Raw genomic sequence first — 17,736 nt, forward strand, 5'->3', positions numbered from 1 at the left:
CATATATCGCCATTTTGGATTTGCATTTTCACAAATAAGTATATTCTACTAGTCAAACCCTTTTCGTTCGATACCCATATAGATAAATTGAAAAAAAAGTCACAGGAGGGTTGTGTCCGAGACACGACCGCATAGTTGACGTAGGATTAAGCTAGGCTATCTGCTAATTTTGGATATGTTTCAAGAATTACATCGTTAAACTCTTTGATAATGATTTGGTGGCCCGGAAAAGGGCCGTTTTGTTTGTTCACTCCTCCAGTGTTTACCGAGTAATGATGACAGAAGGATGGTAAACGGTCGTTGAATGGTGCGTATCAGATAAAAGATACCGAAGCAGAACGAAATTTGTTGAAAAGATAATTACCAATACCGAACACAATTATTAATTTTTCTCATCAGTTAAAACATGTTACTAATATGGAGAAAACATATTTCGGTAGGAACAAAAGTTCCACCTACTTTCATGTATTTGCAATGTCGATTTCCCCCAGCCAGCTTGGTTTTGATGTATCTGTTAGGGAACACATTTCGGTGGCAAAAATTTCATCAATCCATCATGAAATGACTGAGCAATAAGCGTTTAAAATTGGACAATTTTCACGATGTGCTCGATTTTAGATTTTAAATTTGTACCCCAATAAGTTCCCGAAAGACGTAATCCTACGTCAAAAAATGTCGCCATTTTAGCATGGCGGCCATTTTGAATTTGCTTTTTCATAAATAACTGTGTTCTACTAGTCAAGCCCTTTCATTTGATACCCATATTGATTGGGTTTTGATAACATATGTAGTCCGCCATATTGTAGCAGCCGCCATCTTGGATTTTCAAGATCAAGGAATACGCAGTTTTATAACGACAGCAGAGATAAAGGCTTGTTCCAAATTTCAGGAAAGTGTTAAGCTAGACTATTGCTGGCTCACCAAGAATATAATTATTCTGGAATTCTGTGTGTGATTTGGTTTCGCATGCCAGAAACAAAACTCTCTCCATCAAGGATGGCAGCTACGCTAATCGAAACCAACAATATTAACAGAAATGGCTTCTGTTGAGAAGCCATTTTGGGTTCGAGTGTCTGTCACAAATCTGCCTTCAACAAGAATGACATCTACGCTAATCTTGATCATAATGAAACAATGCAACTTTTTTCGAGGTTATTATTAACAGAAAGAGTTTATTTCGCTCATTTAGCCACCAAGAAAATAACTGTCGTTCACGAATTTTGTATGTGATTTGGTTTCGCTTGCTAGTAGCAAAATTTTCTCCACTAAGGATGAAAGTTGCGCTTATCTCGAGCATGAGAAATGAATGTCATTTTTTTTTCGAGATTAACATAAAGCGTTTCTTTTGCTATAGGTACCAAGTTTCGGTAAACATTTGAAGGCTGCTGAGAAAATCGTTCATAAATCATACGGTGATTTACTATACGTTTGTGCTTCTATGGCATCTTGTGAAAAAATATTTTCAAAGTTGCAATTAATATAAAAATTGTTTGCGCTGAACGACCGTAAATGAATTGGATCTGTAGTTGCTGTAGTAGTGAATGTGCTAACTCCAATGACTTTGAATCATTTTCGATTGTGAGTATTCTCTACTCACATTGAGTACGGCTCTAACTCAAACGAAATTTTCATTCGGATATAAGACACTTTCATTCGATGTAAGACACCTTCATTTTCATTCGACGATGAGTTAAGAATGTTGTAAGGCCCTGATGTCAATTGTTAAAAATGGGCCTCCGGAAGAGCGTTCAAGATAAATTTTCAATACATTGACATGAAACAAATTGCGTCCTACGTTAACAATGCGGTTGTGTCTTGGACACAACCTCCTACAATTTTTTTTTGGAAATCATTGTAACCATTAAAAGAAAATCATTCAAAGCATTTTTTCTTCATAATGAAAAACATAAATTAAATACACTCAAAATAACCTACGTTATAAATTGATACATTTAAAATGTACAAGTATCATGTTTTGGAATATTCTACGTACACACCTCAACTCGATGTGTATATGCGTAGTAGATGAACATTTCACGAGAGAGAAGAAATCGTGTTTTATACGATCTTCAATGTTCTCTACACATAATAAATATATTCCTTAATAACAAATTGAATAGCCTTCATTAATGATTCTTAGAAGGTTTTACCACATAAATACTTGTGATTAAATGAAAAAAACATTTTCGTTTTTATCGGGTTATCAGACGTTGCACGAAATAGTTTTGATGATAATAACTTTTTTGCTTCGAATGCATTTTGATAATATGCATACCAATCGAACCGATTTATTTTATATGTTTTAAAGCAAATCCACGTCAAGTCAGCCAAAAAATCAGCCGATTTTAATGCAATTTTTGACGTGGGACCACGTCTAACCGGAGTATATGGGGGGTAAATGAAAACCTAAACACAGAACATGCAATAAAAAATGAAAGATTCCAAATGCTTATAACTCGAACATTTCTTACTGGATCGGAAAGATGTTTGCATTAATTGACACGCAATATTTCTACGCTTCTATCGCAATTAATAAAATGTTATTTTTCATTAGATAAACAATTGAATAACTGTGAAATGTCAAGCGTTATCTAAACGCCCTAATTACCTAGTTTTGATTGGCCCGATTCACGGTTTCCCGAACACAGACTTCAAAATCAATGTACCTGTGGGAATCCACTTAGCAAATATACATGCAAGTAGGGGGTATATTTGATTCAACCGAGCTGTATTTCCCTAACACAAATCTAACTGTATAGCTGTATTTCCCTAACTTCAAAATCTAAGTGCCTGGGGGAATACGCTTTGCCAATACATGAAAGTCGGGGGTATTTTCGTTCCGACAGAAATGTGTTTCCCTAACACAGACTTCGAATCCATGGAGCTTGGGGAAATTGGTATTGCAAATACATGCAAGTCGGGGGCATTTTTGTTCCGGCTGAAATGTGTTTCCCCAACACAAACTTCAGATCCAAGGTGTCTCGGGAAATTGGCACTGCAAATACATGCATTCGGAGGCATTTTTATTCCAGCTGAAATGTGTTTACCTATTACAGACTTCTAAACGAAGGTGTCTGGGGTACTCGGAATTGCAAATACACGCAAATCGGAGACATCTTTGTACCGTCTGAAATATGTTTGTCTAACACAGACTTCAAAACCAAGATCTCGTCATACCAAACGTAAAGGGACTGTCATTAAATTTACTTGTAACGAAGAACATAATCTATCCAAATGCATGAATTGACCTCACATGGCATTATACAATCTTTTTACTCACAAAGCAAATATATTGAATTCAATTGAATTCGGAAACTGTTTCATTCAATCAGAAATTAAATCAATACAAACAAATGATTACTAAGCTAAGGTAGTCCCACGTCAATCTTGCGGTTATATCATAGATATAACCCATCCTTTTTTTTAATATTGTGTGTCAGCCATCCAAATTACACCAGATGATAAGGTGAAATTGAAAGCGTTTTCCAAGGAAAATATGTTCAAAAATATCGAAGAGGACATGTTTTGAGTCATAAATATTTTTAATATTGAATTAATTTTTTGAAGTAAGATGCTATAACGGTGTATTTTGAATTTTATTTTGCCTAAATAGTTGATTGTTTTCCCAACACATTTTTTGCATAGTTGACGTAGGATTCCGTTAGGCTATATAATGCATGTTGAATTTGGATGTTTGGACATCGTTAAACTCTTTCACAATTATTTGGTGGCCCTGAAAAAGGCCGTTTTGTTTGGTTGTTGGGTATTGTTAGTTCACTCCACCAGTGTTTACAGTCGAGTGATGATGACAGAAGAATGGTGATTAGTCGTTGGATGATACGTATCACGAGAGAAGATGCCGAAGTGGAATGAGATACGATGAAAGCCGCCCTCTGGAGCGCTAGATGAGATGGCTCCTGTGTTCTGTATGGATAAAACGAAGAAAGAAAGAAAACTCACGGATGTAATATAAGATAATTATCATTATCGAACACAATTATCAATTTTTCTTACCACAGAAAACATGTTACTTTATTATAGAGAAAATAGAAAAGGTGATTTTCTTTCATACTTTTTACTTTCTGACTCATTTCCATTTTCGCTTCATACCCAATGGAACACGATGCTATATGCCTCAATGCGAATTTCAATTGGACTAATAACACCTAATATGATATGTAGAGCAAATGGGAAATCACCTTTTCGCATATTCTTTCACTTTTCCAATCCTTTTCGCCGCATGAATTGTCCTTGGGTGAGGATGAACACAACAAAACAGACAGCTTAAATCAGATGATCCGTTCTAGAACAGGAGCTCGTGGGGATCGTTTCATATTAGTCATAAGTCATTTCAACACAACCGCTACCATATACAATTTTACACTTACACTTCTGCTAAACGTTTTACAATTTATGATCGATCATTGATATGAAATTCCACGAAACAACCAACATCAAAGCTCTAAATTTAAATTTTATGTGCTCGAACTAATCGTATCATTCATCTTACTTGCAATACAGAAATGCTTCCGACTTGCATATATTTGCAATGCCTATTTCCACAGACACCATATTATTATATTAATTTTCACTGTGATAAACTGTTATGAAGTGCCGAAATCGATTGACGCAAAAATTCAATCAATCCATCATGAAATGACTGAGCAATGAGCGTTTGAAATTGGACGATTTTCACGATGTGCTCGATTTTCGATTTTTTATTTGTACCCCAATATGTTCTAGAAAGACGTAATCCTACGTCAAAACATTTTAGCTAGATTGTTTTTCAACTCACAACTCTAGAAATTGAAGTTTGATGATTTCATGAATATTCTTTCGAAACAGTATAGGGCAAATTGATACGAATGATTTTTTTCCCGTGGAACGCGATACAAAATTCAACATGCCACACCTTGATTTGATGTTTGCCGAATAAGTGCTTTGAATCTATTGAACCGGAATGAGAACCTATGCATTATGATTAATTTAAAATTGAGTTTAGTATTTGATCAAATAATAGAAGTATAAGTTTAAAATCATAGATTGTTATTTCAGGCTTGCAATCATCATGCACTGTCAAACTTTCACGTAAAAACAATAATCCCGAACATGGATCCGTTCCGAACCATCCTCTTCATTTCGTATCATTCAGCAGAGATATCAATTTTGTGATTGTTGCTTCACCATTTTTCAAGTTTTGTATTTCGAAGTCATCACCAGATAATGATTATGGTCATTTAAGAATTAGATTTATGTCGTTGAGATTGTTGCTTGAGCTTGAGCTTAAGCTTGGGTAGACTGTACAATTCGTAGTTGCTCTCCGTGATTCTCCTGAACCAGCGAAATTGCACAGAGAACACACAGAATGACGCTTGGGAGTAGCAAATTTTTGCAAGTTTCGGTGAATCGAGCTTTAAATGGTCAATAACGACGCCGGCCACGTCCTTACAGTCACCAGGATAAGGAAGGAATGTTAGTATGATATTCGCCGCCCGAAGGCCAGAAGGATCGCCTCTATAACGTGGTTCCCTAGCGAATATCATAGGTAGGATGTGTGTGAGTTGGTAGGGTAGGATAGAATCAGGATTCACTGCGGTAAGTGATAAGATTCTGTATATGCGGACTTTCAACCACTCGACGAAACGAAATCCTGAAAATCGACTATGTTTTGATTACCCGAAGAGCGGACGATATATTTTGGATTCATTGTGTGTCGGATTTCTCAATCCCTTACATATTTTGACACCCGATGACGGAGGTTATCCATAAGAAACCTGAGAAGGTCACCCGGAAATACCTATGCACTAAGGCAGACATAGCATATTTTCTGATTCTTCGATTTTTTTAATACTCGACGATGGAGAATCCATGAGAAACCTGAGAAGGTCACCGGGAAACACCTCTATAATAAAAGCGAACCTATAGTTTTATGTCGTTGAGAGTGTTGCATATTTTAACAGTCATTTTCAGGCTTCCAGCTGAGATAACAGCTATCAAATCGGGAAATCCGATCAGGTGAAGTTTGGTAATTATTATCTGAACGTTTCACATGCCAAATCGATTAACTCCATTTTTTGAATATTATCACATTTTGATATCAAAGCACTTGATTAGCACATATTTGAGTACATATTCAAAACAAATTTCTTCAATAGTAAGTATTAGGCTCACTAAATGACAAAATCTTTTTAGCCATTGAATAATAAATATCAGAAGCCAATCTGATTAACTCTATGCTATAATGTATTTATATCATAATAAAAATCTAGTTAACCTGCTGCACTATTTTTCCTCTCCTACGGAGTCATCTGTAAGTTTTTCGTTTAATTTCGTTATTCGCGTTGACGGCATTGAGCTTCGTATTTCGAATTGTGGAAGTGAGCATGACAATATAGGTTTGCAAAAAAAATCTCTTCTGCCTGCAAGTGGTGAAAAAATGTCGTACAAAAATTGTGTCTAAAGACAGTTTCATATTGAAATGATAAGTTATGGTGAGAATATCTGAAAATTTATAGAAAATAATTTAAACTAGGACCAGGACAACGTACTTCAAGTAATTAAGTAACGCGAAAAAAAAATCATACAAATTTTAGCAGTTTAAAACTGCTTTCGGGCCAACTAATCTGATGGAGAATAGTTTGCCTCACACAAACTAATATCGTATCCAGTTGTCGACACCATACCGCTGTTATCGCGAATCGCTCACACGAACGAAGTTCGATGAATATGAAAGAAGTGAAAAATAGTTGTGTTCGAGTTGCTACAAGTGCAGATACTCATAAATTTCAAATTTAGTATGAATTGTTCAAAAAAGAAAAAAAGAAACCATTCTAACATTAAAATGGATGATGTTAATAACAATTATTTGAGTACAGAAAATAATGAATCAGATGGTTTTTAATACAAATTACTGGCAGAAATCACGGCAAAATCGGAATCGGTTTTTGTATTTACTCGGATTCGTCATCTGATCACAGCAATGGAAGAATCGCAGCAAAAAAATCATGTTTTATCATTTTGCTCTACTTCTTGTTTTTTTTGGAGTTAATCGATTTGGCAATTGAAGCATCCATCTATTTAGTAATATCATCTAAGATTTTTAGATGCAATTGAGCAAAAAAAATCGCTAATCGTTCATCAATTCTTGGCTCGACATTGTCTCTCTAAAAATTAAGACAAAATTGAAGGAACATTTTATGACGACATTTCAACCATTCGAATGACTTCAACCGAATTGTAATCGTTACTAAATCGATCTGAAAAGTACATGGAAGCTGATATAGATTACATTGAATAATGAAATAAAAAAAGATTACAATAACTTGTTTCAAAGTAAAGATTCACCGCCAATCCCTGCACTTTTACAGCTAGGTATCAACAATAACCCCTACTTTGAACTTATTCGATTTAGGTCTCCACTGAGAGCTACACTCTGTCCAACTTCTGTGAAACCAGGTGATGATCTTGCGGCTTTGTGTCATTGTAAACAAACAATGCTTCAATTTATATTAGTTAATTTTGGAATGTCCTCATAGTATCAACAGGTAACGGCGTGATTTGCGGAAAAAGGAACAATATTTTTCAGCCAGGAATTTCGGTGGAGGCTCGTGCATGGTTTGGGCGGGATTCTGACCAACCGGAAAGCTCAAGATAGCTTTCATAGCATCGTTCAAGGATTACACACATGTTCTGGAATCCTCTCTCCAACCGTTTTTGCGTGGATATCGTCATAGAAAATTCACATTCCAGCAAAACAATGCTACTATTCATACCAGCAAGTAAACTAAGCAATGGATTAAAGACCTAAAACTTAAATTTTTGGACTGACCGGCTCACTCTTTACACTTGAATCCTGTTGAAAATCATAGGGGACATCCTTGTATGCAGAATCTACACTAAGGGAAAACGGTACACCACTATAGAAGAACTCAAGGTCGCAATTTCGGAAAAATGGAAAAATATCGAAAAATCCATTCAGCAGAATTTGGTAAATAGTATTCCAACACGAATTTTCAAGGTTATTTGTCGAAATGGCAAGGTTACCAATTATTGACATGTAAATCAGTCGATCGTTTTGAATTTTTCATTAATAATACTTATGAATTTTGAAGTGGTCTTATAGCAACTGGACAGCTGAAAATATCATATTTAAGCCCTGTGGAGGCGATCTGGCGTAGTGGTAACATCCATACCTCTCACGCAGAGATCACGAGTTCAATTCTCACTCCCGACATTCTTCCAAAAATGGAAGTAAAAGTGACGAACCAGCCGAAATGTGTTGAAAATCACTATAATAGAGAAAAAAAAATTTAAGCCCAATAAATAAACAAACAACTCTTTTGAACGAAGTTGACGTTAAATATACTTTATTCTAAGCACTCAACAAGGTATGATTGTATCTTGTTGAAATTCTAACTGTTTGTGGTGCAACGAAATAGAATCAGGGTGGTCTTATAGAAGCTGGACAGAGTGTATATTGGTATCTCTCATGGATCAAAATCGGGAAAAATCACACATTTTCTCGATTTGAAATAATCGCTTTTCATTATCAAATTGCATCGTTCAGAACCACAGAAAAAAACTTTAATTTAATATGCATTGTTTCATGGAAATAAAACTCTCCGATAAAATCCAATTCGAATACTGAATTATGAATGCACTAAGCGAAATTGTAAACAGAAAATCAATTAGGCGAAAAATGTAATAGATTATATTAAAACTCCTACGGCGAATGTACAAAAAGGAAATTAATAATTCCTGATGGGGGTTCACTCGTTTTGCTGAGTTGAATTCTGTCAATATCGACTCTATGGAAACGAATTTTGTCCTATAATCTAATACAACGTTAACAGCTTTCCCCGCACTATAACGAATACTAAAAAGGCAAACCCCCTGACTCCGTCCCTCTCTCCCACATCCGACGTCGGATGCCATTATCATTCAGCTTTCGTCGCAAAGGCGTGAGCCGACATTGATTTGGGATAATCCGTCTTCCCGCCCGACGACGATCGACGGAGATTCTATTTATCTCGTCATTGATAGAAGTATCACATTCCCCCCAGACCAGACTGGATTAGCAGTGGACCAAAAAATAATCTGATACGAAAATGACCATAACAACGTCCGCCCACCGAAGCTCACCCTTTTCTGTCGTGGTTCAGGCCCGGGCACTTGTACCACGAAATTCCATTAAATATTTAGGCAATCACAGCTGCCATCATCATCACCGCCACCACATCCACTCCTGCCTCCCACATCCTTTCGCACCATCATCACCACAGCCCGAGACTAACGCATACCGTTTTCTTGTTGTTGAATCTCAAATATTTGCAGATAATACCAAATCCATTAAGGCCATTATACCAGTATAGTTTGGATAGAAAGAATCCCCGCCAGCACACCTATACGTGTGAGCAGAACGCACAAATCCTGCTACGGCTCGAGAAGGACCGACAGAGGAAGTACAGCTCTTCCGGAAAATTGGTAAGTTTTCGAGCGGTTCGCAAACTGCACGGTTGCTCTTCGGTTTCTCGTTACGGTATAGCCACGGTATGGCGGCGAGGTGGATATAAGACTTGCTCTGCGGCAACGGCAACCTATATAAACACACTAAATAATGCGCCTCGAATGTGGAGGGGCAAAAAATGTCCCTCAGCGTGAACGGGATCGGGAGTAGCGATTGCTACCAACTACAAACTCATTTAGCTTACGGCGAGCGAGCCTAGATGCCGGAGGGCATCGTGTGCTATAAATCAGCAATTGTATGGGTTCCATTTATCGTCCGAAATTGCTACCATCGGCTTATTCCATTAAATAAGCTGGAAAATGGCGTGCCGCAGCTCGCAGTGGCGGAGCAGCGTCCAAAATTTATCCGAACCTAAGAATGTTTTAAGCGAAGGCATAAATTAGGTTTTAAATTTTAGTGGGTAATGTGTGCGAGTTTTTCCCATTGTTATAAATTATAGATTTAGGATTTTCAAACCGTTGAAGCCTACATTGAACAAACTGTCGGTGTGGTTGTGTGTTAACCGTAAATTCAAGATTATGTTTGATTTTGTACAAACTAAATAATCAAAAGCTAGTATATAGTAGTCCATTTTTCGCGATCTTTCTTGTCATTATCATTATCATCACGTTAGGCCCCGACCGAGCTTGCGGACCGACGATGAACTTTCCGTTTGGCCCACGTAGGTTCCTGCTGAACGATAGTCTTTCAAAAATTATCAGTGCGTTGATTTTGCTCAAACCTTGTACAGGTAAACTTCTATATAATGTACATTTCACTTTTAAAATTGTATGTTGTATCGAAATGTACGCTATATTGAAGCATAGTGAAGAACTCAGGAACAGATCTTATATTGCTTTTTTTGTGTTGCTGTTTGGGTAAGATGAGTAAACAATGATGAAAAAGTTCAACTAGAAGATGAAGCCAACCTTTCCCATGAACATACTGTTGATTAAAGTTCTATTCATTTAGAATCCGGAATCATAAAATCAATTGTATCTCGGTATTGGTTAAAGGTACAAAAATGTTTTTATATCAAAATATAGATAACTTATTGTTCTTCCAGAAAAAAAATATTATTAAAATTATTCCTTTACAGTTTTGATGAATTTTCATACTTCGGATATCATTTACAAAAGTTTGGACTCTCTGTTGGTCAACCTCAACGGGCCATTTTATTTTTTCGATCTCTTCATGTCTGCAGCACTCCGAGTCACTTTGGTACAAATTCCGAATATTTTTCGTTTTGGCGGAATTGGCGTTAATTGGGAGGATTGAGGTATTGTTCAATGTGAGCAACCCCATTATCACGGGAGACCACTGAAGCACCCTTCGACTGTAGTGGCACCTTACCAAATCTGGCTAAAAATTCAGCAGACGTTTCTGCAGGCACTCTTCCCTATACATTTTCGAGACCATTGTCTTGTTTGTGACGAAAATCTTGGTTTTCCGGCCACTTCGGCGAATCATATGCCAAATCAAGAGCTTCCTGCCACATTTATCAGCGAAAACGAACTAAAATTTACAGGGAATGTTTCGTCTAGTAGTGCCATCCTAGTATTTCAGGCCTGGGAGCTGTCCAAAATCCATCTTCACGTACATTTCGTCATCCATCAGCATGCATCCTTCGTACTTCGTCAAAACCTTACTGTACAACTTTCGAGCTACAAGTGGTCCTCCGAGCTCATGGCCTTCACATTTTGCTTCAGCGTCCAGTTTCCAGAAATTAATATGTCCGGCATTTTTGAAAAAATGAGAAAAAGTCGGGAAAGACTTAGCCTAACTAACAGAAGCTAACCAGGACACTAACTGAAAATTCAAGTTTATGTAGGGGTAGTGGGGGCAAATTGGTCATGGGGGGCAAAGTGGTCACCTGCTTGTTCGGTAGTATAACTATTGACTATAGATGCCATATTGATAATCACCTTACGTTTGAAGAATTTAATGACTTTTGAGTCACCCTGTACTTCAGTAGAGCTGTCGGATATCAAAATATAAATAAAAACAGAAATTGCTCTCTCGATAGCCATTCGGCCGTAGTTCTGTGCGCATGGTATCTAAGGAATTTCTCGTGAAATTTAGTTTATTCAAACTGATATATTGGACAAATCGTTAGTTTGGACGACTGTTAACATATTCTGGGAGAGGTGAACAGATAATTTGTTTAATCTCAGCGACTACTTAGCATAGAAATTACTTTGATGTTTGGGGGCAAAGTGGTCATAGGTGAATAACAACTTACAATGTTCTGTTTACTAAAGTTGATATACCGCGTCACATTCTGCTCTTGAAGAAGATCCTTTTGTGGCTTTGACCCTGGATAAATATGCGACTTCAACTAAACCAAGCCTCATTATGCGGAACGTTATGTGTTTCTAACTACGTTTTTGTACGCATGAGAAAATTTAAATCGAGACTCTAGGGGAATAGGTGAATAGGTCAAGCTTATTTCATACATGTGCCTACTATATCAAGCATAATTTGAACAAATCTGGACAAAAAAAAGCACATAAATCTATCCCATTTAGCTTGATATGTGCGAGTGACCACTTTGCCCCCACTAGGTGATCACTTTACCTCCAAGCAAAAAAAAATGTCTATTTTTCACCTTTTTTTCTAATGATGAAAAGTGTACTATCTTGATTTTTCCTGTATGTATGTGTATCTGTATGTGGACGTTGGAAATGGGCATATTCCTTCGGGTGACCACTATGCTCCAACTCCCCTACTCGATAAGCTTTGGAGTCTTTAAAATGAACAGAAAGGCTTGACTAAAATCACCTAGAAGGACTTTCTCATTTTTTCATGTCCTAAATAGCTTTCGGCATTCGAAATGACAGATTCGGATTACGTTCTAAAAACCGCTCTGCTGATTCGTCCATGATATCTGGTTGCTCTTCCAAAGTAGTTAGGGGGCATCTGTTAAAAAAAGAAGGAGGAGATAATCAAATTGTTGTCAGAACAAAATGCTTGTAGAGTACCCGTCCTACCCGACTTGATTAGTATTTTATTTACATCAATATTTCTGGACTAAAAATGAGAAAACTTTCCGCTGATTCTATGGAAGGAAAGAAAGACACTCACGTAACGAAAAATATTCAACAAAATAACTTGTTAGTAATGAAAACCTTATTTTATTCAGACGAAAATTTACATTGAACTGTTCTTTGCAAATAACTTTTATGTTTTTATCCACAATTTTGACAGACGGCAAGCTAGATGTGCACAGTGAGTGTCAAATCAATTGGTACGCTGTATTGCAAGTTTGTACGCCATTCAAACTTAAATTAAAATGTATTTCATCAATTATACATAAGAGTCCATCCTACTCGCCCTGTCCGTCTTTCCCGGTTTTACCTTTCCCGGTTGACTACCTGACAAAAATGATCATCGTGAAATTTTCATCATCGAAAGATACAGGGTTTCCAAACAATTTGATGTCAAAATATTTGAGATACGCCTTCTACGGCCGTTGATATTTAATGAACTGGGATTCCGGATTCTAACCTTATGGGTAAATGATAAAATGATCGCTTACACTTTTATTCTCCAGCACTAGTTTTCAAGCCATATTGCAGAGCATGTTATGTAAAAATGCAAATTTCATATGAAAGTCCTGATTATTATTCAAAATGCACGATACACAGATAGATCGTTTTTATGGGGTTTCCAACGCTCTAATCAAAATTCGGGAACCTATACCCAGACCACCAAGTGACCTTTACTGAACCAGTGATATTGACAAGAATGTCTAAGTACCTATTCCGAAAAAAATACACCCCGAAAATGTGTACGTTATATCGAAGTTCCCCTGTATCAAAAATACCTTTTGAAGGTTTGTCGAAATATTGTCGATTTTTCGGTGGTAGAATTTTGAAAATAGAATCCTAAAGCGAATACAGGTAAGATATTTGTATGAAAGATACTAGGCTAGAACGTTACAATTTTAGAGAGTAGTTTTCTAGGAGCGTTTCTTTTCCATTCATTTGACTTCGTTTTACTTGATATAAAAAAACTATTACATAGCTAATAGGGGAATGAATTGATTCTTATTACACCCTCGAAGAAATAATCGGTGTGAATAATCTCGTATTCATAAAACATTAAACTCCACTAGACAAGCGGAGAATCATGACATGAATCCATTCTCTAATGAAAATTGCCACCACCATCCACCAACGCCTACCCTACCGTAGCGAACACATTACCATCCAATGCCTCTCCCCTGGCTCACACATTCGCTTCTACTTTGTCACCCTTCCATGCACGCAGAACTGCACTGCCTCAACCAATGACTTAACGGCACTACCCTCCAGTGGTCTGCAAAAATCGGTAACAACGACGAACGTTCCGACAAGCGGCAGCGCAGCCAGCACCGGAACGACACCGGCGGAGTTCAAGACCGGAAGTTTCAATAACGAGAGCAGCACGTTTGACTATCACAGTACGTATCCGGAGAACAACTACATCGAGGTAAGTGCCCGTATTTGCGCCACAGCACATGACGTGCACATACACATGCAAGCACACGCGAGCAAGTTCGCCCGAAGGGGGCTTCGGGAAATGGGTTAATTGTGCGCTCTCAATTGTTTACTTGTTTGCTTTGGAAGGTTTCCACCTACCGTGGAAAACAACAACCGGTGGGACTTGACCTCTGGACAGTGTTGTTAATTAGTGCAGTCACAATGCTTGCGTCGGTCAATTAGGGAACCATAGAGCTGGAGTGCCCACTTCGCCAAGTAGACCGTGTTGTTTCCGAATTGCCATGTCCTTCGCGATTAATAGAAACTAACCGAGTGATGAGCAAAAACGGGAAATCTACCATTCACCCTAAAGGCTGCATGTTTAACTCTGGTTGGTTTGGCGTTATACGCTTTTCCCGGAGAGAAAAAAAAATGAAAGTCATTGCGGACTCCCACCGGCGGTTCAAATTGCATATTTTGGTGAAAAAAAAGCAAGATCTATTCATCTCTTGTACCCTTTTCATGTTCGACGTAATGGAATTTTTAATTCCGTCCAATCCCGTTCACTTTGTCTTCCCATGAATCGTTGGGTTACTAACCTGGCTTTCCTTCAAGCATAAAGCCTTCATGCGCACAGAGTCTGCAGCTGAAAAAAGGATGCAGTTTTTTATACGATCTCGAGCACAATAGACAAATTCTAGGATTTATTTTGCGGCTGCTCAAAAGTGCAAACATTCAGTGCAAAGTGCAAACGTATCTCACACCAAAATAGCTGATGAATGTTCGTTTAAATCACGCTTTTTTACGTTTCATTAGCCTTTCGCCGGTATATTGAGTCATCAACCAGACGCTGAGCGATAATTGTCACAATTTACATACGGCGATTTCAACGCTCATCGTAACAGTTCGGTTAAAAAGTTCATAAGGTTGACGTCTAGAGGGTGCCTCTTGCAAAAATCTACTTGACTATCACAAAGCACCATCTTTCAATGGATACGTATCAAAATTTGACAGCAGACGGATTTCATGCCAACTCGTCTTAGGAGTTGGCAGCACCATCTCAGATTGCAGCGAAACGTTGTGGGTGTAAGCAAATGGGTCTGTTAAGCAACTTCGCATACTTGAAATATTCAAAAAAGAATTCGACTATTTTTTTGAAAGGGCCGAAAAAATTTTCTTGATTTTTTACCAAAAAATATAACTCAAAATCCATAATACCGGCAAGGTTTGGGTCAGAGAATAAATTGTAAGAAATTGTTCAAATTTTCATAAAAAAATACCAAAATTTAAAAAAAAATTTCTCTGAAAAAAAAAAATATTTTTTAAAATTAAAGTTCGTTTTTCTCAAAAACATGTTTTTTAAAAATTCCCAAACAAATATTTGAATAACTTACAATGTACAATAAGTCGTCCATACGTCGGAAGATGGGCACTTTTACAGGGCAAAAGTTTTTCTAACAACAACTTTTCATGTTTTCTTTGAAAAAATTACAACTAATCCTAATTCTGTTTAAAGTCAAGATAACAATATAGTGTATTCAACAAAGTTTTAAATATTATCAAAAAATGAACTTCTGTCCATCTTTCCGTCGTTTAGTTTCTTGAATATAGGGCATTTTGGTATGGAGACCCTTGGTGTTTTACTCGCTTGTGTGTAAATTATCGTGTTTAACATGTTATTGACACCGATTCCTCGCTAACAACTTGAAGGAGCTTGATGTGCTATTCATCACTCCTCAAGCATTGTTCTCGAAGTTTTTTTTTCTCTTCTCCCCAACGAGTTGGTTCTTTTTCTCGTGTGTTCTGTGGTGAATTAGTGCCCAAAGTGCCCAAAGCAGCCGGAACCGAGGAAGCAGTGCCTCTGCAGTAGTCTGGATCGGCGTCAGTAGTGGATAAATAACCATAACGGCATCGTCAACACGTGGTTCACGCTCAACCTGTTGCTGTTCGCAGACCTGAAGAGAATGCTCGCTGGCAAGCAATTCAAGACCGATGATGTAGTGATCACCGTTTCGGTGATGTTGAGGTTGGAGTTGATCGTCCTTCTCCAACGGTAGTCCTACGTTGTGTATTTTTGCTTTCCCTTTACTACACGCCGGTAGCAAGGGTTCTCTGGTTCGTGTTAATGGTGAAGGCGATTTCTCGCCTGATGATTCTCCAGACAAACTGGAGTGCCATGCCAATTATAATTAATAGGCAGCAACCTGCGATTATCTGGGACGATGATATTCCTTCTGGTGCCGGCGGTGACACCAGATTTGGTTGTGCTTGTTGCTGTTGCTGGGATATGATAATCTCTTCAGAAGGGTATTTGGATTTTTCGTTGCCCATTGGAACGAATTAAACACGATGCATGATGTCCGAACTACACTCTAATACTAACTTTATTTTATTCATTTGCATTTACGCGGTCCCCAGGCGGACCCCAATGCTGAGGCACGCAGTCCTACGGTTTACATTGGCCTATTTTGGAAAAACCGAAAGAGTACTTTAAAAATGGTACTAAAAAGTTGCGAGATCGCTATAATCGCTATATCGCCATCGAAGGCAATTATGTTGAATAATAAAATTTAATTTTGCAAAAAAAAGTCACAGGGGGTTGTGTCCGAGACACGACCGCATAGTTGACGTAGGATTCCGTTAGGCTATCTGTTGATTTTGGATAGGTTTGAAGAATTACATCGTTTAACTATTTGATAATGATTTGGTGACCCTGAAAAGGGCCGTTTTGTTTGATTGTTGGGTATTGTTTGTTCACTCCACCAGTGTTCACAGAATCATCATCACAGAAAGATGGTAAACAGTCGTTGGATGGTGCGAATCAGATAAAAGATACCGAAGTGGAACGAGATATGATGAAAACCGCCCTCTGTGATCCTAGATCCTGTCTTTTTGTCTGTCTAATTCTTATGGACTCGGAAACTACTGAACCGATCACCAGGTTCACGATCACGAAGGTTTTCGTGATAGTTTGAGACCCCTCCCTCTCTCTAGGGAGGAGCTGTCATACAAGTTGAACACAAATTTCTACATTACTCGGGAATTAATCAAGCAAATGAAACCAAATTTGGCACATTGAGGTTTTAAGGTACAATAAATATTTCTATGGTGGTTATATTCTCCACCCCCCTCTCTAATGGGGGGGGGGTGTTCTGCCATACAAATGAAATACAAATTTCTGCATTACTCGAGAATTAATCATGCAAATAAAACCAAATTTGAAATATTGAGGTTTTAGGGTGCAATAAATGTTTCTATGATGGTTAGACTCTCCACCCCCCCCTCTTTAAGGAGGGGCTGCCATACAAATGAAACACAAACTTCTGCGTAACTCAAGAATTAATCGAGCACAATTTGGGATGTGACGGTTTTTGGGTATGAGTTTCTGTGATGGTATGACACCCCTCCCTCCTCTGGAATGGAGAAGGGGTCCCATAAAAATATTACACAAATTTAAACCAAAAATATTCCAACCAAACATGACAATTGAAAATTTTCAGAAAACTCTGAAGGAAAAAAGGAAAATATGGAAAATTTAATTCCCATATGTTCTACAATTACATAGTGACAAGTGCTGTTAGTCCATTTGATGCTTGCGCTAGCGAAATTAATCTTTGTTCGAAACTGGAAATGGATTTTAATGTGATGAAACGCTCTCCTATATCATCTTCTATCTATACCAAAAAAGAATCACCGCATGTGTTGTTAAGAGCAGAACTCGAGAAAGAAATTGTCCGATTTAGGACTGTCTTTATTCTATCATATTTT

The 17,736-nt window shown here is 37.7% G+C and overlaps 1 protein-coding gene across 1 annotated transcript in view; it reads left to right on the plus strand.

Annotated features, from left to right (window-relative positions):
* The window catches only part of LOC129780377 (uncharacterized), a 270,544-nt gene that overhangs the window by 116,565 nt on the left and 136,243 nt on the right, over positions 1-17,736 (plus strand). Inside the window, exons 3-4 of the mRNA XM_055788571.1 lie at positions 9,334-9,483; positions 13,778-13,978. Coding sequence (XP_055644546.1) covers positions 9,334-9,483; positions 13,778-13,978 — 351 coding nt within the window. The remainder of the gene's footprint in view (positions 1-9,333; positions 9,484-13,777; positions 13,979-17,736) is intronic.

This window comes from Toxorhynchites rutilus, chromosome 3, assembly GCF_029784135.1.
Source record: "Toxorhynchites rutilus septentrionalis strain SRP chromosome 3, ASM2978413v1, whole genome shotgun sequence".
NCBI classification, from domain to species: Eukaryota; Metazoa; Arthropoda; class Insecta; order Diptera; family Culicidae; genus Toxorhynchites; species Toxorhynchites rutilus.